The 24906-nt window shown below is 38.9% G+C and overlaps 1 protein-coding gene across 1 annotated transcript in view; it reads right to left on the bottom strand.

Moving 5' to 3' along the window:
- Window positions 1-400: 400 nt before the first annotated feature.
- LOC150088094 (transmembrane protein 8B-like) overlaps window positions 401-24906 on the bottom strand; it is a 265188-nt gene continuing 240682 nt past the window's right edge. Inside the window, exon 12 of the mRNA XM_090370569.1 lies at window positions 401-507. Coding sequence (XP_090226695.1) covers window positions 498-507 — 10 coding nt within the window. The 3' untranslated portion in view covers window positions 401-497. The remainder of the gene's footprint in view (window positions 508-24906) is intronic.

Below are 24906 nucleotides of genomic sequence, written 5' to 3'. Positions count from 1 at the left end.
AAATGTCACGGACTCAAAACTTGTGTAGTTAAAAGGGCTGCAAAACTGCAACAATTTAAAGTAGGCAAACAGTCAATTTGACTGCCGCGGTGGTGCTAGTGTTAACAACCCTACTTTATATTTATGCATTTAGAGTTAGATTATATATAGGCATTTGAAAGGGATGTATTTTTGAAATTAAATTAAGTTCTACTGAACTATTTAAAAAAAATGTAAAATTGTAACCCCCCCACCCAAAGGTGAAAGATCCTTTCTTGTAATATGCTATTTAAACAATTTACCTGGATGACTTACAATTACTTGCTTTTTTTTTTCTTTTTCTCCCCCTTTTAAGGCATGAATGATACTGTTCTAATACAATGGAAGGGAAAAAAAAAAGAAAGCATTAAGTATATAAAGAGCCCCATAATTTTTTTTTTCCTTTGTAAAAAGAGATATTGGGAGGTGTCCTACCTCCACCATGTTCTTTTGGGTTATGTCACTCCAGCTGCACTCTTTCAACAGAGTCTATAATGATATAAAACTATAAATTAACCACTGTGCAATTAAATTTGCATTAAGCAATTATATTTAAAATAGCCAAGTAACAATAAACATATATTAAAAATTTGAAAGAAAAACTTAACTGTAAATTTGTATTTATATAAAATTCTTTATATAAATCTTTTCTATGAAATTATTTTTTATATTTTTTTGTAGCTGACCTATTAACAATGTTTTTTGAATCCAGAAAGGTTGTCGTTATTTGGTTTTTAGGAGCATTAGCAACTTAGGCCATATTGCTCCGGGGATATGCGGTGGTCATTCCCTGACCTTTCCGCATCCTCCGTATTTGGTGGTCATGGGCTCGAACCCTGGTCTAATCAAGAAGCATGTGCTATGCACTACCGCTCCTGCCCACCTGACTATGGAGGCACCATCCAGAAAGGTACTGTCATGGTAAGTAATAAGAAATAGGACTATGAAAGCATCATGATGGTCAGCAATCTAAATTATAAAGAACTTGAACAAAATTCCTTACTGTGTTCAACTAGCTAACTGAACTACAGGATGATTTTTTATTCATTGGACTATTTCTCTTCTTTGCAGTTTTGAAATTTCATACCAACATTATTACTCTGCAGAGAAAGGTTTAGAGATTTGGTTGGCAACACTGAATACTACATGAGTTACTGAAAATTTTTGACCTCAAGGTGGTTTATAACTGTTACCCTGATTGTGTATGGCAAAGGTCTGCATGGCCTCCATTGTCACCTGATTTAAACCCATGTGATTTTTATCTCTAGGGCAGTGGTTTTCAACCAGGGTGCTGCAACAACATTCCAGGGATGCCATGTAATTTGGGTTTAAGTTACTTAAACTTATTATTTTTTAAAAACTTATATATTTATTTCATTATAAAAAGGTGTACCGTATTTTTTTAATTTTGTGGTGATCTATAATTGATATTTACTTAGTACCTCTATATAAAGAAGAAAATTATTATATATATAATTTGTATTATGAATTGTAATTTTGTTTATAGTTATATTATTGTAATAACTATCATATAACATATTTTTTTTAATATGAGACAGTAATATTAGTATACAGAGAGAAAATCGGATCTAACAGGCAGAAAATTGAGTAGGGGTGTTGCAAAATAAAATAAATTACTTAGGAGTGTCGTTATTAAAAAAAGGTCGAAAACCACTGCTCTAGGGTTATCCAAAATATAGTGTTTCAGAAGAATCCACAAATCATTGATGCAATGAAGAAAGTGACTGAAGATGAAATTTTTTCTCTGTAAAAGGAAACAATGGATAACTACAGAGGACACACTGAATATGTGGCATGAATTTATTTTTTATTATTTTTTTTTATCTGAAAAACAACATTTTGTTCTAAACAAAATTATGCCTTTTCAGATGAATAAAAAAAAAATCACCGTGTGTTTCAAATGACTGCATTAATAAAATCATTACATAACACAAGGCAAGTTTCAAAAATTAGTGGCTTCATTATTCATCTCCACTTATCCTAACATGTTTTAGTAGTTTCCAAATCTTTCCTAACATATTTGAGAATTTCATTAGAGACTAGGAATGTGGATCACTCTCATTTCCAAAATCTTTCATTATATCATAGGCAGATGGTCTTGGTTGATGGAAAATGCTATTATAACTAGAGAAGGGTATTATGTGCAAGACCAACTTGCATAAGATGAATTTCCATTCACCTTATCAAAGATTGCTATTTAGTACATTGATCTTATATTGTGGAGGCAGATTTGTCATGAGCTGCCTTGGCATTGCACAGTTCTAAATAAAAAGTTGCTACAAGGGAGAAGTATACTGCTTTTTATTTAAAGTGTATGCCACTACCCAGATCTGGGTTTTGATCCTTTTTCAGATTTTATTGGTGGGCAAGTAGTAGTAGTAAAAAAAAAAATTATGCTTATATAGCATCATTAAAAAAAAAAAAAAAAAAACACTACACAGTTCACCCATCCGTACCCTCCAAGATTTTTGTCTATTCTTCTCTGAATTTATTCAACCCATTCACTTCCACAATAACAGATGGAAGCCTGTTCCTACAATCAACCACCTTCTGGCTGAAGACGAACTTCTGCACATCTATCCTACAACCAACCTTCCTCAACTTGAATTTATGCTCCCCTGTGTGTATTCTTAGCAAGTGGAAGAATGTCTAACATTCAGCTTACTCAAGGAATTCAAAGCTTTAAATGCCTGAATCAGATCTTGCAGGTGTCTAGTCTCGAGATGCTGCAATTTTGAGAACTGGAACCTTTCTAGGTAAGAGCACCCTTTTGTTCTCTTTACCATTCTGGTTGCCCTTCTTTGCATCCATTCAGCAGATCTACATCCTTCCAAAAATTAGGTCTCCAGACCTGTATACAGCTCAAGGTGTGGCCCAACCATGGCCTTATATAAAGCGATAATCACCTCCTAATCCCTGCTAGCAAAGTTTCTGTATATCATTGCCAAAACACTGCGAACTGTCCTGGCAACATGTCTGCACTGCTCAGAGAAGTTCATGCCTGACTGCACAATTACCCCCAGGTCTTTTTCATTCCTCACTACCCTGAGTGTAGTACCACACCATTGATAAGTTACTCTGGGTTACTGCTACCAATATGCAGTGCCTTGCATTTGTCAATGTTAAACTTGGTATATCTTCATCAATATCATTAATAAATACAGAAAACAACAATCGGCCCAGCACTGAACCCTGGGTAACTCCACTGATAACGTTAGTCCACAAAGAGCAGCATCCATCGATAACTGTCTTCTCCCACCTAACCATCCATTTATCCATAGCAGAAGCTTGCCCTTAATGCTCCACAACTCTCCCCCCCCCCCACCAGGTGCCTCCGTAGCCAAGTGGGCACAAGCATTAGTGCGTAGCACACGTTTCTTGATTAGACCGGGGTTCGAGCCATTGACCACCAAATACGGAGGATGGAGAAAGGTCAGGGAATTACCACTGCATATCCCCGGAGCAATATAGCCTTAGCTGCTAATGCTCCTAAAAACCAAATAACATCCACAACTCCAATTTGTACAACAATCTGTGCAACAGTATCAAAAGATTTCCTGAAATCCATGTATATCATAACAAAATTGTTTTTTGCACCCAGTTCCTTTGTTGCTGCATCATAGTATCCAATCAGATTGGTCAGACAAGGTTTCCCCTTAACAAACCCATGCTGCATCTGCATTGTCTAGATGATCCTACAATGCTTCTTTAACCAGTGACTTCATTATTTCCCCTGGAACAGAAGTTATACTAACAGGTCTGTAATTACTCATTTCATGCTTTAGCCCACTGTGAATTGGGGATACATTTGCACATCTCCAGTCCATAGGACCTTCCCTGAATTGAAGGGATGCTCTCATAATTATGGCTAAGGGGTTTTCTTACCTCCTTTGCTGCCTCTCTTGATATAATTAGGTAGATCCCATCTGCAATAGGTGCCTTTCTTAGATTTAACTTCAGCACTTTCTCTTCCACTTTCTTCTCAGTTATCACAAAATAATTTAGTTCCCTGGTAGGATGTGATAAAATTCAGGCATCCATTCCCCTAATGAATTTCTCCCGTGAATGTCAATGCAAAACACTTGTTCAGCTTGTCAACAACCTGAGCAGGATCATTATTTGAACCATTGATATCAAGTGGACCTATGTAATTCATCCCCTTCCTTCTAGTGTTTACATAAGGAAAGTTTGCTATTTTTCTTTGCATCCTTTGCGAAAAGATTTCTCATAATCTGACTTAGCTTGCCCAACATCCTTTGTCACTTGATTACAGACTAGTTTTTATCTACCATAGGCTTCTCTGTTACCTGACAATTTGTATGTATCACATGCATTTTTATTCTTTGCCACGTATCTCATTAGTTCATCTGACATCCATTTAGGTCTAAACCTTGAACAGTATTTCTTGGTTGGTATGAAAGGCCTAATAGCTTCTATGTTTATTTCCTTGAATGCTTCCCATTTAGAATTCGCTGATGGCAACATCTTTAGTTGGCCCCACTGTATTGATTTTAAAAACTATTTGAGATCACCGTAGTCACCTTTACAAAAATAAAAAACCTTCCCATTTTACCCTTGATGGTTGTTACATCTTTTAAGTAAATCCAAAATTAAATACACTGATCATGTCCACCTAGTGGTTTTTTATCTGCAAATTCTTAATGCACGAAGAGTCACTGCTGATAATCAGATCAAAGTATTGCTCTCCCTTGTTGCCTCTCTAACATGGCACTGTAGAAAACAGTCATCCAGTAAATCCACAAAAGTTTTGATAGTGAGTGACCAATCCACAAGTTCCAGTCGGTATCTGGAAAGTTAAACCCCCCCCCCCATTATAAGATATTCTGATTTACTGGCCCACTATATTTCTCTGTACAGTTGATTGTTTTACCCGTCATAGTCATTAGCCTTATAATACACTCCTGTCCCATTTTTGCTTTTCCAGTGTGCTTATGCCACATCATACTGACTGAACATTGCAGTCGCCACCCATGTCAACTGGATGCACAGCCTTAGGTTTTCTGTGCTTAACTAGAGCATAGCCACTCCTATCCTGTCTGCCTTCTTTAATTAAAAAAAAAAAATAAATAAATAATAATAAAAAAAAAAAGCTCCTTTCTGTACACATTCTACTTCCCATATTCGAATCTTGCATCCTTTATACCCAAGTGCCACCATATCTCTGATATCTGCACAATGTCTGAATTTAATGATTTTATCAGCTCTTCAAATTCATCAAATTTACATACTCCTATCATTGGTATACTTGCAAATATACATGCAAATATTCCAATAGAATGCAGCAGAATAATTCAAATAGAAGCAGTGCAAGAATCACTTTCACTTCTGCCTTTTTTTTGTTAGTTGTTGGCGCATCGGCTTCTGTGACCATAACGCACCTCCCAAAGTTTTTGCATTTTACTCTGATCCAAGCCCGAGGTGGGATTCGAACCTGCGACCTTTGACCAGAGTCACTAGGAAAGACTGGGGCCTGAAGAAGAGGGCCATTGGCATCCTCTATAAGGCATTCTTTATCCTGGCACTAGTCTGTGCATCTGGGGCCTGGTACACCGATTGATATTACTCATAACGACAAGAGCTTGCTGCACTGTGAGCACCCACATGCTCCAGGTCCTGGTGGGAAGCCTTCACCTGGACTTGGAGATTGCGTGCTGGGGGTTGCTATACCAACATTCCAAAGGATAAATAGTCTCCCATATAGGATTCACCACAGACCCAGCATACTCCGGATTTTACAACATGTGAAATCACTATGGCAAAATCACTGGAACCTTACTAACAAAGGCTCCATTACTAAGAAGTTTATACCGGATGTCGGACAAGTTTATCCACTCTCCCCAGCCTGGTTTTCGCCCGGACTCAAAACCACCTACCTATTGACCGGACATGGCTCATTTAGAAAGAAGCTATATGACTTTGGAATCTCAGCTACTCCATGGTGCTCCTGTGGGCAGGAGAAGTTCTGGGAGCATCTGGTCTATGAGTGTGACCACTCCGAGGACCCCAGATGTCAACTTTACACCAAGATTCACTCACTTCTTCGAAACCAGGAGGACATCGTTCTGCAAGAGGGAAACCTACAAAGCCTTCACACTTTTTGCGCAAAATCTGTCCACAAGACAATATCAATCACGAGACAACAGCCAATCCTCAATGGCCCAGAGTAACGGAAACATAACTAAGACTGTGACTCAACTCAGTCAAAGACACCACAGAAGACCAGAAGAACCTCATCTTGCCCTGTTGGGCACCTGGACTAAAGGACATCCAAGGTGGTCATAGGACTCAACATACACTGTTTCTCTCTTGAACGGTGCTTTCTTTCCCCTCCCATCAGGAGAGAGGGCTTTGTCCCCTCTCCTCCCCCAAACCTCTTCCCTCTGGTGGAACATGGGCCTGATCCACTGCAATCGCGGGGCCATCCTCTCTATCGGCCCCTTACTTTCTTTTCTTCCCTCCAGTCTTCACACCCCCTTTACTGTTGACTTTCACAGCGTTTTCAGTCCTAAGTGTCCAAATTTAACTACATCAAAATTTCTTGCCCGACCCATTTAGGCATATAGAAAATATTATTTCAGTGTATAGCCATTCGCAAGCTTCTAAATTATTCTAACAAATGCTAATAACAAACCGCGAGCAGCACTTTTTTTTTTTTTAGATTCTAAGCACTGAAATCCCAAGAAAGTAGGTGGCAGGACCCGCCAGAGTATAAGGCCTGACGTAGCCGAATGGTCAGGAGCGAGAGTGCATAGCACGCGTTCCTTGAGTGGACCGGAGTTCAAGCCAGTGACTACTAAATGCGATAAATATTTGCATTGACGATTTATTGTAAACTCTACTGACTTGGTTGTCGTGCTGGAGTATAAACAGAAAAATTTACTATATAGGCAACACCTGACTAGCCTTCCCATGGCAAGGTATGGGGACGTTGGGTCCCATTAAGGGACTCGATGTCCCCATATGTTACATATGGTCACACTCATAGACCAGATGCACGTGTTATATACCACATGGCCCATATGCGGAGATGGGAGAAATCCCAGGAGCCGTTAGACCCAAATATACCTTTGGGTTGCCAGGCAGGCACTTTACCCACCTGGCTAGCCCGGTCAGCTTCACTCACTTCTGCATGTGGCCATTTCTATTGTTAATCTGTTAGTCTGGGTATCCCCCTAGCAGTTTCCAACTCATCTAACACTGTCTTGATAGCATCAGCAAATATTCTTGCGCCCTTTTTATTTAAGTGCACATCATCTATGTATAAGAAGTCTTTCCTGTTAACAAGCACAGACCATGCTGAGAAAAATTCTACCCCACAAGCCTTGCACAATCTGTCCAAAGCTGAATTGATTGACAAGACTCTAAAATGAAAAAGGATGCTGCAGTATAGATGTACAGAAATTTGCATTCAGCCAAAGAGTATTCAATTGTTGGAACAAACTTCCACATATTGTTGTGGAGGTGGATAGATTTTGAATAAATTTAAAGGTTTGGAGAAAGTATTAAGTGAAATTTTTTTTTTTTTGTGGTCGATGCTAAGTAAGCCTTGATTCCTTGCAATCATATTGCCAATAATACTCATTTAGTGTCAGTTTCTCATTAGAATAGAATAGTTTTAAGAGCCCCAATCATGCATGTAGTTAGTTTATTTTTGAATTTATCTAAATATTTGAATAGTTATAACTTAATATACACTTAATATAACTTAATGGTTACTACTATTGGTAATTTTGGTAGGAACTTTGTAAGAACTGTAGAACTTTGTTTAGCAGACTAAAAGCATCTAGGTAAATAAAAAATCCTAGTTATGGCTAGAAATAAGACTGCTAAGAAGGGAAGAGGATGGGAAGCAGAAGACAATGGATGATTGCTTGCTGGCTTGTCTGTTGGTTTACTGAGTTCCTTTTTTAATTCTTTGAAAATGATGCTGATGCATTGTAAGGTATAGCTTGTCATATTAAGATATAGCTTGTCATATTAACCCTTTGCAATTCAGCAGTAGAGAAAGAAAGGAATCTGGGAATTACAATATGGACAGATATGAAGTTTCCTGAGCAGTGTAAACAGGTGGGCAAGAAAGCCGAGTGTCCTATCAACGATTTGTTGAACAATATCCTGGAGAGACAGGGAGGTTTAATCCCACTGTATAAGGCAATTGTAAGACCACATTTGGAATACTGTGTCCAAGTATGGAGACTTCATCTGAAAAAAGAAGTTGAGCTTTTTGAAAGGGTCCAAAGTGGATCTCACCATATGGTGAGATCAGTAAAAGGGTGACTGTATGAGGAAAGACTATGTTTGCTACCGAGCTTGGAAACCAGGCACCTTAGAGGGGACATGATTGGGGTTTATAAGGCTCTGAGAGGGATTTAGTAAAATGAATAGTGTCACTGTTATAAAGAATTGTAGAAGTTTTTTTTTTTTTTTTTTGTTAGTTGTTTGTGCATCAGCTTCTATGGCCATAATGCACCTCCCAAAGTTTTTGCATTTTACTGTGATCCAAGCCTGAGGCGGGAATCAAACCCGCGACCTTTGGGTTGCCAGGCAGGCACTTTACCTACCTGGCTAGCACAGTCGGCAATTCTAGAAGTAGGGGCGATAAATTCAAATTACAGGGAAGAGGTTTAAACTAGATTGTAGGAAGTTTTATTTTAACCAGTGAGTTGTTGATTACTGGAACAAGTTGCCTCCGCAGGTAGTTGAGGCTGCCAGTTTCCAGAAATTCAAGGGTTGGTTGGATAGTTACCTACATGAGGTTTGTTTGTTGTTTGTTATTTGGTTTTTAGGAGCATTAGCAACTAAGGCCATATTGCTCCGGGATATGCGGTGGTCATTCCCTGACCTTTCCGCATCCTCCGTATTTGGTGGTGACAGGCTCGAACCCCGGTCTAATTAAGAAGCGTGTGCTACACACTGCTGCTCCTTCCCACCTGGCTATGGAGGTGCCCCTACATGAGGAGGGAAGTGCCTAATTTGTATTTTCTCATCAACTTTTTTTTTTGGTCAGTGCAGCAAAGTCTGGACTTTTGCTGCACCAGCACTTGCATTATATATGGCTATGCTAATACTAATAGTTACATAAAAATCTTAAATCTTTAATTCCTAGTTACATCAGAGAAGAATTGGTTTGCATTCTGAACCACTCATGCATTGCTTGGTGGAAGTGCTTTTCCCCAATCTCTCTGAGTAGTTCTAAGGATAGCACTCACTTTGAGTGAAGTTAGAATACCTAGAGCGTGTCAGCACTTCCAAATGCAGATCTTGAATTTTGTCAATAGTTGCACAGTCACTGACAATTGCACTATAAACAGACCCCCTTTGAGATCAACCCTCAATGTTTGGTCTGGATTGCAGACTTCATAGCATTCTTAAGCATATTACAGTTTGCCTTTAGCCAGTGGATAGTTGATTGATGGAACAGACTTCCATCTTTTGTTGTGGAAGTTGATAGCCTAAATAAATTTAAGGCTGAGCTGGACAGGTATTTAGAATGAACGGAGGGACAAAATCGGAGCATTTTTTTTTTTTTTTTTTTAGGCTGATGCTTGCTTTCTTACATCGTATACCTGCTTGCCATCATAAGCTTGCTTTCTTGCATCGTATGCCTCTACTAATGTATTGAAATACTGCAGATGGGACCCCCCCCCCCAATGTAACCACCCAAATATCCTATTTTTGTCCCAAAATATGGTTAACATCATATTTCCTGTAGATGGCATAGCTCATTTTCTCAGATTTTGGGAAGCTGGAATGGCACCAACCCTTAACTGGCTTGCTACTTTCAAGTGAAAGAAGTGCACCAATGACTCATCCTCAGTTACATGGTCAAGGAAATCATCCTTTTCAGTGTCATACTAAGCCAGCAACACAGCCAAAGGAATTTTTCTCTGATGGCATCCGGGAATTAGTCTCAAAAGGAAAGATGTGTTGTGCAAGAGAACTATGTTCAAAAACAATAAGGTTCCTTGCCACAGATTTGAATATAAAATTATCTTTTTCTGTTTTCATATGAACCCCCCCCCCCCTCCGTGTTTCATATATACACACAGTCTTACCAAAAGTCATGCCCACTTGTCAGTAAACATGAGAAATTGTATAGAAACTATTAAGACTTATAAGTTAATGTGTGTTTATTTGTTTCTCTAGATCCACCTTTTACTGAACTAGAGCCATGACTAGAGAGAGAGAAGCAGGTATGCTGGAGAAGTGTGAAGTCTGATCTGTAATAAGATTTCTTCATTTGCAAGGCAAAGAAACAAAACAAATCCATGAGTAGATGAAAGCAGTATTTGGGACAGAATATCCATCTTATTAGATGTAAAAAATTGGTAAAGACAGTTCATGTGCAGGCAAAGCAGTGTGCACAATGACCCATAAACAGTATGACCACTAAGTCCCATTTCGTCAGAATGTCACACAGGACAACAATAGTCATGGAATTTCTGCATTTCAATGACTCATCCTCAATGCATTGAATAGCAACGATAATACACTACCAGCCCACCGATGCAACAGAGTTGCACAACAGTGGCCCTTATGCAATGAGTCATTGTTTTTAAGTTGTTTCATTTATTGGCCCTGTTGTTGTGGTTGGTTTTCAGAATGAGATTAGTAATATTTCACATTATTTGGGTTTCTATTTAAAGTGTCCCAAAATTTTTAGTTATGTATTCTTTCCACAACACTTTCCCAATTAACCCCTGCCCCCCAATTCTCTTCAATGATTCTATATTTATATACTGGTTTTTGTTGTATTTGCTTCTTGGGCTTATTCATTCTGCCGACCTATTTCAATTTACATTGTTTCAAGCAACACGTTGTTATGCTAAGTAGCCACTGATACTTATTTTAATTTTATTCATTTCATTTATATACATATATGAAATATCATTAACACCAACTTGGTTTATACAGAGTACTCATTTATATGAAGCACATACCATTCTGCTGTGAAAGGATGGACTTTCACAGCAGAAATATGAATATATTTTCTATGTAAATATATTCATTTATTACAAAATTCGATTAATATGTACTACAAAGTTCGTTTTCACACTGTGAGAAATATATATATTGTTATTTTGTATGTTTAATACAAATCTTGGCACAGTAGTCTGATTATTGCCTCTAGCCACCTTCTCCTCGAAGGATGGCATTGACTTGTTAGAATTTACTTTTGTGTAAACAAAACCAGTTTATGGTAGCTACAACGTAAGTGCACTCTGAAAAACACAATTTTAAAGGATTAGCTGTTAAATTAACAAAAGAATAAAAACAGTTTTTCTAAGTTGTTTATATACACTCCTTCACTCTCCACGGGATTAAGGTAAGTTGCAATTGTTATGCCAGTTCAAAGAGTCTTTTGCTACCGTATAATTATTTTTTGTGCCATTTTATCTGAGCTGATGTCTTTAAATTAATTTAAAGTTTGTTTATATTAAATCTCATCTAGAAGCATTATGGCGACAAAATATAATCAGACAGAATTAAGCCTGGGAAATTAAACTAAAAATTATTCAACAGGCTGATAGGATGGAACGAAGCAAAATATACATTGAAAAGGAATACAACATCCCTTTACCTACTTTATCTACAATACTGAAAAACCAAAAAAAACTTGAAAGAAGTGCGTGACAGTGGAGCAATAATAAAAAACGGGAAACAAATTTGTGGTGCAAAACACAAGGAACTTGAAACAAAAATTTTAGTGGTACTAACAAATGCGTGCATCTATTTGCCAATATCAGGTCCTATTTTGCAAGAAGAGGCAAATTATCTAGCTCAGCAACATAGAATTAGCAATTTCAAATGCAGCAGTGCCTGGCTCCAAAGATTTAAAAGACAGGAATAACTTGGTTTTGTGAAATGTTTGCGGTGAGTCTGGATTAGTTGACAAAGTAAAGGCTACAGACTGGTTGTGTTCTGTATGGTACATTCTTGAAAAATATGAGGGAAAGGATATTTTTAATTTCGATGAGACAGGTTTATTTTATAATTTGCTGCTAAACATAACATTTGCTGTTCGAGGAGAGAGTTGTCACTGTGAAATAAGTAAACAAAGACACTGTTCTGTTATGGTACAATTCAGATGGCAGTACAAAACTACACCCACTTGTGATTGGTAAGTTTTCCAAGCCAAGATGTTTTAAAGAAGTTAATCAACTTCCCTATGATTTTGAGACCAATAGAAATGCTTGGCTTATGGTCAAAATTTTTCATTCTTGGTAATCAAAAGTGGACAGAAGAATGGCTTCAGAAAAAAGGAACATTTTGATGATTCTAGATTTACATTCTGCCGAGACACGTAAGTTGACAAATATACAGCTGTTGTTTACCTCCCAATACCACCAGTTTTATGCAGCTACTAGATCAAGGCATTATTTATAACCTTAAAAGAGAGTGTATAGAGCCTGCCTGATAAGATACTTAATCTGCAACATAGGAGGGAACAATTTGCAGTCAAATTGGAATGTCTTGGATGCTATCTGTAATCTTGTTATTACTTGGGACAGTATTGCATCAAGTGTAACAATCAACTGCTTCAGAAAGAGTGGCTTTGGAGAGAATATCATTAAAAACATGGTTCAGCAGATGCATGTGATAGCAAAAATGAGGAATGGCAGAATTTTAATATGGATTTTGTTGCCTAATTTGAAGAGTTTGTGATGGTGGATGATGGTATGATGAAGTTGCTACCCCAGCAACAACACCAGAAGAGCTGCTGAGCACCAAGCAAAATGATGTTTTTGTTACAAGTGACAGCAAAAGTGAAGAACCACACACACACACACACACACACACACACACACACACACACACACACACACACACACACACAGTGTCATCTAAAAAAGATGCCCAAAATGCATTGAGCATAATAGAGAATGTGTTATCTTACAGTAATGTTGATAAAGAAACAACTATTGCATTTGGTAATGTAATTAAAAATGAACATAGGACAAAACCTGTATAAACAACATTGGATTCTCTTTTTAAATTAGATTAATTTACTAAAAAGTTAATGGTTTGTATGTCTCCTTTTATATTAAGATTGTAATTCTTTTTACTGTGATACTAAAATGTATATATCAAAATATATACTGCATACAGTATTTTCATTTCCATTAATTACTTTTCTCTTAGTTAATCTTACAAATAAAATAAAATTTTTAATAAATGTGTTATTCTTATTACTGTATTCTTAGACAAGGCTTTTGTTTTTATTATTTTATTAATTTACTTTTGATATTATTATTATTCTTAGATATATAGTATGTACAAAAAAAAAAAAAAAAAAAAGTAAAAAAAAAAAAAAAAAAGTAAAAAAAAAAAAAAAAAGTAAAAAAAAAAATTTTTTTTTTTGGGGGGGGGGGGGGGTCTTGTTACTACAAACCTCATTATTACAAAGTGAAAATTTAGGTTCCACACACACTGGTGTTCAAAGAAAGTGCATCATCTAGGAATTTCACATTTTTAATCCTTTTTCATGATGGTATGTTACATTAATGACTAGCATTACATATAGATATATAAAGAAAAGATATTTATTAATAGTTAAGGCAAAGCTAAGTAATATTTGACAGGTGCTCACAAAATATTCCAAAATGAGCATTTGCAACCTTTATACAACAGTTTTGGTAAATACGACAATTATGGCTGAAATGTTATCAGAAGCCCTCAATTTGCTTCAAGTTTATCATTTTAAATGGAAAACAAAATGAAAAGTTCACCAGGTGCAAACTAATATTTAGTTGAACTGCCTCTGGCCCCGATGACAACAACACATTGTTTAGGCACTGACAAGATCAATTTCTGAAGATAATCAACTGATAGTTCCTGGTTCCAAATACAAATTATGGCCTCCCGAAGTTCAAGAAGGGTCTTTGGTTTCTTTCTGGCAACTGCACTGCGCATTCCACACGATGCCAACAGTTCCCCATAGGATTCAGGTCGGGGCAGTTTCCTGGCCAGCTAACCGTTGTAATGGACCGTTCTTCCAACCATTTTTTCACCCGTAACAAATATAAACACATTACTGTCCAAACTCTAATACAGAAATGAAGCTAAAGTAACTACAGAAGTGCCTATTTACACTTTTTGCCCGATGACAAGGAGCAGAGTCATCCTGAAAGATGCAGTTACTTGGCTGGTTGAAACGATCTCTAATGGTTGGCAGCAATTTGCCTTCCAATATAGCCTGGCATCCACTGGCATTTACGGAACCTTTTATAAACTGCAGATGACTTACTACGTGATACAAAATGCACCTCCATATTATTCGGCTGGTATGGAATTTCACTGTAGACATCATACAGTCTGGATGGTATTCTTCACGTCTACTGCGAATCGTTTTTCTCCCATCAGAGCCATGCAGGTTGAATTTCTTCTCATCCAAGAAAATAACTGATTCCAATGCTGGGGGTCCATTTGACATGCTCCTTACACCAGATTAATCGGGCCTTTTTCATTTTTTGTGTGAGGAGGGGCTTCTTCGGACGATGGGCTACAAGTCCATTTTTGAAGAGGCATCCTTTGACTGTTACTGCACTTGCTACCACTCCTGTATGTTCTTCCCATTCTCTTTTCAGCTCAGAAGAAGAAGCCTTATGATTTTTAAGGCATAAGTGGTTCAAAATGTAGTCCTGTTTTGGTGTAGACTCGTTTGCGTCCAGTTCCTTTTTTCATATCAGCAGAACCAGCATTCTTGAGTTTGGAAAGAAATCTACTACTAGTAGTAGTGGCATGTGATGCAAGAAAGCAAATGTATGAGCTTATGCAGCATCAGCCAAAAAAAAAAAAAAAAAAATCACACCATTCCCTCCAAATGCCTGTCCAGTTCCTCCTTAACTTTATTCAACCTATCAACTTCCACAACGACAGATGGAAGTTTGTTCCAGCAATTAACCACCCGCTGGCTAAAGGCAAATTTCCGCACATTTATTCTACATCTGTCTTTTCTTAATTTGAATTTATGCCCCCTTAGGTTCGTAATCTGAACAAGTGGAAGGATCCCATCAGAATTCAGCGTGCTCAACCCATTCAAGGCCTTATATACCTCAATCAGATCACCGCGCAGGTGCCTAGTCTCCAGCCACTGCAATTTGCAGAAATTAAGCCTCTCTTGGTAAGAGGATCCCTTCATTCCCCTCACCAATCTTGTTGCCCTTCTCTGTACACGCTCAAGTAAATCTACATCCTTCCTAAAATGAGGCCTCCAGACCTGTACGCAGTACTCAAGGCGTGGCCTGACCATTGCCTTATACAGAGGGATAATCACCTCCTTTTCCCTGCTAGCAAAATTCCTATATATCATTGACAAAACCCCATGACCTGCCCTGGCAGCCTGTCTGCATTGCTCAGAGAACTTCATATCTGACTGCACAATTACTCCCAGGTCTTTTTCATTTTCTACCACCTTAAGTGTAGTACCACACAGTTGGTACGTTTCTCTGGGGTTACTTCTACCCATATGCAGTACTTTGCATTTGTCAAGGTTAAACTTCAGTTGCCACTTCTTAGCCCATCTGCCCAAATTATCTAGATCCTGTTGCAGTAGAACACTGCCATTACTGTTATTAACAACCCTGCCAACCTTTGTATCATCTGCAAACTTCGACATTAAGCCTGATATACCTTCATCAATATCATTGATAAATATACAAAACAACAGTGGACCTAACACCGAACCCTGTGGGACACCACTAATAACATTAGTCCAAGAAGAGCAGCACCCATTGATTATCATCCTCTGTCTTCTCGCACCTAACCATCCTTTTATCCATTGTAGCAACTTACCCTTAATACCATTCTGCTCCAATTTATACAATAGTCTTCCATGCGCAACAGTGTCAAAAGCTTTCCTGAAATCCAAATATATGATATCAAAATTATTTTTTGCATCCAGTTCCTTTGTAACCACATCAAATATCCTATCAAATTTGTCAGACAAGACTTTCCCTTAACAAACCCATGCTGTGTCTGAATTATTGCTGTAGTCTTGTCTAGATGATCCTGCATTGCATCTTTAACCAGCGACTCCATTATTTTACCCGGAACAGAAGTTAAACTAACTGGTCTGTAATTACTCCTGTCACCCTTCGATCCCCCTTTGTGAATTGGGGATACATTTGCACATCTCCAGTCCGTGGGAACCTCCCCTGAGTCCAAGGATGCTCTCATAATTATGGCTAAGGGTTTGCTTAGTTGCTTTGCCACCTCCTTTAATATAACTGGATAGATCCCATCCACCCCCAGGTGCTTTTCGTATGTTTAACTTCAACAATTTCTCTTCCACTTTGCTCTCAGTTATTACAAGATCATTAAGCACCCTAAAACCTTAATAATTCCTCACGTGTGAATGTAGATGCAAAATACTCATTCAGTTTGTTTGCTATCTGAGCAGGATCATCAACAGTCGAACCATCGATGTCAAGTGGACCAATCAGATTCATCCCCTTCCTTTTAGAGTTTATATAAGTAAAGAAATCCTTGCTGTTTTTCTTAGCATCTTTTGCCAAGGATTTCTTGTAATCTGCCTTCGCCTGCCGAACCTCCTTTGTTTCCTGATTACAGATTAACTTATATCTGCCATAGGCTTCTGAGTCGCTTGAAAATTTATATGCATCCCATGCATTTTTCTTCTCTGTTACGAGTCTAATTAGTTCATTTGACAACCATTTAGGCCTACACCTTGAACAATATTTCTTAATAGGTATGAAACTTTTAGTAGCTTCCACGATTAATTCCTTGAATGCTTCCCACTTAGAATTTACTTTTGGTAACATCGTCAGTTGATCCCACTGTACAGAATTTAAAAACTGTCGGAGACCACTGTACTCGCCTTTACGGAAGCAAAAACCCTTTCCTTTACCCCTGATGGTAATTAAATCTTTAAGTAAATCCCACATCAGTACACTGTGATCACTGTCACCTAGTGGTTCTTTTATCTGCAAATTCCTAATACATGAATGATCACTGCTGATAACCAGATCAAGAGTATTACTTTCTCTGGTTGCCTCTCGAACATGTCACTGTCAACTGATTACAAGACACTCTATAAGCAATATGACGGGAAGAACATCCTTCCTCAAGTAAAGCAACACTAGCAGTCTTTCTTTGTGGCGTCAACTGCACCTAACTTGCCATCCTGGCACAAGCAAGTAATGACTGCAACTCTTGCAGAGCGTGCTTATATAGCTGAAAGTAACAGCTGATGCAATATTACGTCATTACCTACACGTGTCAATCTCATCTGATGCAATCTGTAAGAAATAACATTTGGATGACAATTACAATTTTAAGGTGTGATATCACTTTCTTTGAACACCAGTGTGTACGCACACGCACGCACGCGCACACACACACACACACACACACACACACACACACACACACACACACACACACACACACACACACACACAGAGAGTCCAGTCACAATATTATGACCACCCCAATGCAGACATCACACACGCCTAGCAAATCATATAGCGCACGTGTCAAGTTCACACACCGCAAGCATATAAGGCTTGATGTTCAGCATCCGTGAACACAGTAACAGCCTCTGCCATGGGCAAAGCACGCAAGCTATCAAACCTGGAAAAGGCATGATCATTGGCTATCGGGCCTGCATTTAGCACACACGAGAGTATTACCCTTGGTGATATGAGAGTAGGCTTGTGCAGGCGAAGTTTTTACAGCTCCCGAAAATAGAGATGTTTTTTCTGTTTTGTTAACTTAAATTGGCATATTAACTTATTTTCTAGAGTAGCTTTGTATTCCTAGTTACGATACTTAGTTTAAATTTTAACTTAGAGATTTTGTAGGTTATTACTTAGTATCGGTAAGGGTATCCAATCCATGTGTGCTACAAGTTTTGCAGCTCCGACCAACGGTAAGTTTTTAGCTATATTTAGCAGCTTTATTGACTAATTATTATATTAATTTATTTTCTATAAGTAGCTTATAGACCTGGTTGAGATCCTTGGTTTATTCTGAATTGAGACGGGAAGAACATCCATCCTCAGGTAAAGCAACACTAGCACTCTTTCTTTGTGGCGTCAACTGCACCTAACTTGCCATCCTGACACAAGCAAGGAATGACTGGAACTCTTGCAGAGCGTGCTTATATAGCGAGATTTTGGAAGTTAATTAATACTTAAGTGTCTGTAGATTTACTGTTCGTAACTTGCCGCCATTGTTATACAATACAACTTTATATCCCGTACTAGGTAGCATCAGCTTAGTATAGTATAGTATATAATGTTATCAATTAATCAGTAAAATTTATTAATCTTGTTAAACTTCATTGTCAATCAAATAGTACTTTTTAACTAAATACATATAATGACTTAGATTTTACAAATGTAACATTATTAATTAATACGTAACTTGATACCGAAGTTATAAAACGAAATTCGGAGATAATACTCGATACAGGAAAAAAAAATAAAAAATTAGATACACAGTGTTATAACTGTGTTGGGATACGTTTAGGGTTATAATTTTCTACTGAAATTGAAATTTAATTGAAATCATGACTCAGACCAGAGCAGCAAAGCAAAGGGCTCAAGATAATGGGAGTGTTGTGGCTCAGGGGAGAACTGAGGAGGGCAGTTGCCTTCTGAATCACAGCCTTTTAAAATGCACTGCTTGCTGGATGGTTCTGCAGCAATCAGGTATGGGACATGATATTGCCAAGGGGAATGTCTTTATGTGTGCACAATGTAAGGAGTGTGAGGAAATCAGGCGACAACTCAGCATTGTTATGGGCCTATATGACAGCTTGAAGGACAGGGTGGATGCCCTCGAAGGATCTAAATTGAGGGGCCCATCAAGCTCTCAGCTGCTCACATCAATGCCAGAGCTTGCACTTGATCATCGCACAACACAGCGGCATCCCCCAAGGCAGAATGCACTGGTCCCACAGGAACTAGTAGTTGTTGGTGACTCTATTGTCAGGGAAACATGGTATGTAAAAAGAATAGGTGGAACAGGACCAGGGTATTTCTGCCAGGGGGCAAAGGTTGATGATGTTTTACAGCAGATATCATCTTTTAAGGGCACAAAAGGTGATAAAGGGGTAGGAGTGTGGTATAGGCCTAATGTTGTACACGTTGGCACTAAGAGTAGGAGACTGGTGGAATTACTTAACAAGTACAGCTCACTGTTGAAAAAAGCCGTGAATTTGAAAGTGTTTGCAAGGCTCAAGGGGTAGAATTTTTTCAACCTGAAATTGAAATTTAACTAGTCTCTTCTGTTAACAAGCACAGACATATGGTCTGTGCTTCTTAACAGAAGAGACTGCTTCTACAGGAATGGGAAAAACTTAAATAGAAAGGGTGCAAGAATATTTGCTGATGCTATTGAGGCAGTGTTAGGTGGGTCGAAAAACTGCTAGCTTGAGAGGGATACAAGGACTAATAGATTAACAGTAACCACTGGTAGAGGTGAAAGTGATTCTTGCACTGCTTCTATTGGAATGAGCAGCAGCCTGGAAAACAAGATGCAGGGTATTTCAGAGACTGCTGGGAGTCATTGCAGTACAAGTAAACACATGGGTTGTGTTAGGGTAGCTAAGAATAGGAACAGGTGCGTGTATACACCAATGCTAGGAGTTTGGTAAATAAATGTGATGAATTTGAGGTATTGCTCAAAACATCAAAGGCAGATATTGTTGGGATATCAGAGACGTGGTGTCACACAGATACAAGGAATGCAGAACTGGAGTTTGGGGAGTACAATGTGTACAGGAAGGGTTATGCTATTAGTTAAGACACACAAAATCCAAGGAATTAAAGCCAGTTGACATCGCTGGACAGTGCAGTGTCGAGTCAGTTTGGTGGGACATAAGCATTGGGAGTTCAAAATTAAGAGTAGGAATGTGTTATAGGCCTAATGACTCTGATGAGTATAATAAGAAACTGTACAGGGAAATAGAGTAGGCCAGTAAATCAGAGAGTCTTATAATGGGGATTTTAATTTCCCAGATATTGACTGGAAACTGTCAGTTGGTCACTCACACACTAGCAAGGCTTTTGTGGATTTATTGAATGATTGTTTTCTACATCAGCATGTTCTACATGCTGATGTAGAAAATGATGTAGAAACATCATTCAATGATGTTTCTACATCATTGAATGATTGTTTTCTACATCAGCATGTTCGGGAGGCAACTAGAGGGAGTAATAATCTTGATCTGATTATCAGTAGTGATTCTTCATGCATTAAGAATCTGCAGATAAAGGAACCACTAGGTGGCAGTGATCACAGTGTGCTGAAGTGAGCCTCAAAGAGGTATCTACCATCAGGAGTAAAGGGAAGGGTTTTTGCTTTCGTAAATGTGACCACGATGGTCTGAGACAGTATTTAAATTCTATACAGTGGGACCAACTGATGATGTTACCAACAGCAAACTCAAAATGGGAAGCATTCAAGGAACTAATCTTGGAGGCTACCAGGCTTTACATACCAACTAAGAAATATTGTTCAAGGTTTAGGCCTAAATGGTTGTCAGATGAACTAATGAGACATATGGCTGAGAAGAAAAATGCATGGGATATAAACTTATGAGTGACATGGAAGCCTATGATAGATATAAGCTGGTCTGTAACCAAGTCACAAAGGAGATTAGGCAGGCAAAGTCAGATTATGAGAACTCATTGGCAAAGGATGCAAAGAAAAACAGCAAAGAGTTCTTTACCTATGTAAACTGTAGATAGGAAAGGGATGAATCAGATTGGTCCACTGGATATTGATGGCTCAACTGTTGATGATCCTGCTCAGGTGGCTAACAAACTAAATGAGTATTTTGTCTCTACATTCACACATGCAGGGAGGGGAATGCCAGAGGTGAATTAAACTCTGGCAGTGAGCTAGATGATTTTTTAATAACTGAGAGGAAAGTAGAGGAGAAATTGTTGAAGATAAACATAAAAAAGGTACCCGGGGTGGATGGGATCTATCCAATTATATTAAAGGAGACAGCAAAGGAAGTAAGCAAACCCTTAGCCATAATTATGAGAGCTTCCTTGGACTCAGGGGGAGGTACCCATGGACTTGGGATGTGGAAATGTGACCCCAATTCACAAAGGAGGATCAAAGGGCAACACAAGTAATTACAGACCTGTTAGTTTAACTTCTGTTCCATGAAAATTAATGAAGGCACTGGTCAAAGAAGCACTGCAGAATCATCTAGACAAGACTTCAGTTATAGCTGAGACAGCATGGTTTTTGTTAAGGGACAGTCTTGCCTGACCAATTTGATTGGATACTATGATGTGGTCACAAAGGAACTGGATGCAGGAAATAACCTGGATATCATATATTTGGATCTTAGAAAGGCTTTTGATACTGTTCCACCTGGAAGACTGCTGCACAAATTGGAGCAGTGTGGCATTGGAGGCAAATTGCTGCTATGGATAAAGGGATGGTTGAGTGGGAGAAGACAGAGTGGTAATCAATGGACGCTGCTCACCGTGGACTAATGTTATTAGTAGAGTCCCTCAGGGTTCAGTGTGGGTCCATTGTTGTTTTCTTTATTTATAAAGAAAACAACAATGCACCAACACTGTATCATCTGCAAACAATGTTTGCAGATGATACAAAGGTTGGCATGGTTGTTAAGGACACTAATGACAGTACACTGCTGCAACAGGATCTAGAGAAGTTGAGCAGATGGGCTAAGAGGTGGCAAATGAAGTTTAACAGTGACAAATGCAAAGTACTACATATGGAAAGCAGTAACCCCAGAGTAACGTATCAACTCTGGGATACTACACTGACAGTGGTAGAGAATGAAAAGGACTTGGGGGTAATTGTGCAGGCAGATATGAAGTTTTCTGAGCAGTGCCAACTGTCTGCAACAGTAGCTCATGGTATCTTGTCAATGATATACAGGTATTTTTCTAGCAGGGATAAGGAGATGATTATCCCCTTGTATAAGGCAATGGTTAGGCCAAACCTTGAGTACTGTATACAGGTCTGGAGGCCTCATTTTAAGAAGGATGTAGAGTTGCTGGAATGAGTACAGAGAAGGGGAACAAGATTAGTGAATGAACAAAGGGTTGCTCTTATGAAGAAAGGCTTAAGTTTTGCAAATTACAGTGTCTGCAGACTAGTACCTGTGAGGTGATCTGATTGGGGTGTATAAAGCCTTGAATGGTTTGAGCATGCTCAATGGTAATGGGATTCCTCCTGTTGTTCGGAATAATCACCTGAGAGGGTATAAATTCAAATTGAGGAAAGACAGTTGTAGGATAGATGTGTAGAAATATGCCTTTAGCCAGCGGGTAGTTGGTTGGTAGACTTCCATCCTTTGTTGTTGATGTTGATAGCCTAAATAGACTTAAGGCTGAGCTGGATAGGTATTTGGAATGAATGGAGGGGTGAAATGGGAAGGGTTTTTTTTATGGCTGATGCTGCCTAAGCTTGCTTTCTTGCATCCCATGCTTCTATTGATGCTAATGCTAATTTCCGAAACAGTGGACTTTGTGAAATGCTCACGTGCTGCAGTGATGAAAGTGTATCAAGACGGGATGAATGGGACAGTTTTGATGACCTGACATGCCAGTTGTGGAGTACCATTAATCCCATAGGTTAACGTCGGCTGAAATGGTTGGTCAGGACCGATCAGCACGCTACTGTTCCTCAACCAGCTGTCCAAATGAACTGTGGGCCTCCAGATAGGTCTCCAACATGACAGTGCAGCGAAACCTGTCACACATTGGACTCTGGAGCAGACGCTTGGTGACAGCACCCATGCTGATGGCCATTCATTGCAAACAATGCCGTCAGTTTGCACAGCAATACCGACACTGGACCCCGGCCGAGTAGCCTTTTCCGATGAGTCACGGTTTCTGCTCCACCGAGTGGATGGATGGTGGAACCTGTGAGAACAGACACCTGGACACGATTGTTGGCAGAAGGCAGGCTGTTGGGGGCAGCGTTATGGTACGGGGAATGTCTTCATGGCATGGCTTGGGCCCACCGATATTTCTTGCTGGCACCCTGAACGCAAATGTTTACCTATTGATCGTCGCCGATCAGGTACACTCGTACACGATGACCGTGTTCCCTGGGGGTGATGGTATCTATCAGTAAGACAATGTGCATGCTATGTCGCCAGAATTGTCCGTGAGCGGTTTGAGGAGCATGACAAAGACTCCAAGCTACTCCCTTGGCCACCGAATTCCTCGGATCTTAACCCAATTGAAAATCTATGGGACCACCTCGATCGACATATCAGACAGATGGAGCCTCCATCATGGAACCTACAGGAACTCCGGGGTACACTGTAGTCTGCATGGTCACAGATACCCATAGCAACCTTCTGCGGACTTATTGAGTCCCTCCCATGGCGGCTGGCTGCAGTGCATGCTGCGAAAGGCACATATTCTGGATACTAGGTAGGTGGTCATAATAACGTGACTGGACCCTGTGTGTGTGTGTGTGTATATATATATATATATATATATATTCGTGTGTGTGCGTGTTCCACAGAGCCCAATCGCAGTAAACATATATACAGTGAAACTTCTAACGGACATCTCTATACAACGGACATTTTCAAATTCCCTGACTCTCCTCTATTGGTTTTAACATGTTTTCAGCTTCTGTCTAGCGGACATTCTCTGTAACGGACGTGGACAGGCAATCTGCACTGTTTTGTTTAGATTAGCACTTAATTTGATCTCCCCATAATGGACAGTAGGCGAGCTCACGGCCCTTTTTCTAGGAACGTTTCTTCCATGTATTGCCTCAATCGTGTGTTTATTTTCTATTTCCGATTCTCTGAATTTTATCAAGGTTTACGTCACGGTTCTAAACCCTTTTTCAAGAATTTTAAGGCATGTGTAAAACTTCTGATGAATTCGGTGCGCGTGCGGGGGGAGATTTGGTTGGCCTTTCGTCTTTTGAGTTTCAGTTTTGTTCAGTGTCGTGTGACGTGCACAATGTCTTCTCGTAAACATTTAACTTTAAAAGATAAAGTCGAACTCATTAATGTGTATGATCGGCAAAAAAAATAGTGTTCGCAATCTCGCTGCAAAATTCAAAATCGGGAAGATGCAGGTAAGTGACATCCTAAAGAAAAAAAAATGAACTGCTCAAACAATTTTGGCAACACGGAAATGATCAGGTTCAAAAATCATTCCCGAAAACTGTTGGACTTCAAATTGACAATGTTACGTATGAGTTGTTTTGTCGTGCACGTGCTAAAAAAATTTCCATTAATGGGCCTATTATTAGGGAAAAGGCTTTGGAGGTTGCGAAGTCTATGGGAGTAAATGAGTTCAAAGCTTCTGTGGGATGGCTAGACAAGTTCAAAACTTGGCATAAAATTTCTTGGAAAACCGTAAGTGGTGAAGGTGGATCTGTTGATACTGAGGTTGTAACAGAGTGGACCGTCAAATTGGAAGATTTATGTCGTGATTTTGAAGCTAAGGATATTTACAACTGGGACGAAACAGGGCTGTTTTTTAAAGCTCTTCCTGAAAAAACAATGAGTCTAAAAAACGAAAAGTGCCAGGGTGGAAAAATTTCTAAGAAACGCTTGACTGTACAGTCAGTCCTCGTATAGCATGATAGTTGTGTTCCTAGAAATGCAAAATCGTGCAATATAAACAACAGGCCCTATGGGAAAAATAGGGTTAGGTGCCGACCACCCAAGATTGAACACACATTTATAACCAAAACATTACCAAACACAATAAATAATCATAATAAAATACTTACGTATTTTATTATGTAATAAAATATTGCTAATGCTTTTGCTTCTATCGTAAGCAAACTTGTTTTTTGTTTGATTTTCTATCCAAACAGATGACAGCCGTTCCATCTCTTCCAATT

Source organism: Mastigoproctus giganteus, chromosome 3 (assembly GCF_048544385.1).
Source record: "Mastigoproctus giganteus isolate SK-2022 chromosome 3, ASM4854438v1, whole genome shotgun sequence".
In the NCBI taxonomy this organism is placed as follows: Eukaryota; Metazoa; Arthropoda; class Arachnida; order Uropygi; family Thelyphonidae; genus Mastigoproctus; species Mastigoproctus giganteus.
The sequence above is the reverse complement of the archived record's forward strand: the minus strand, read 5'-3'. Positions and strand labels throughout refer to the sequence as shown.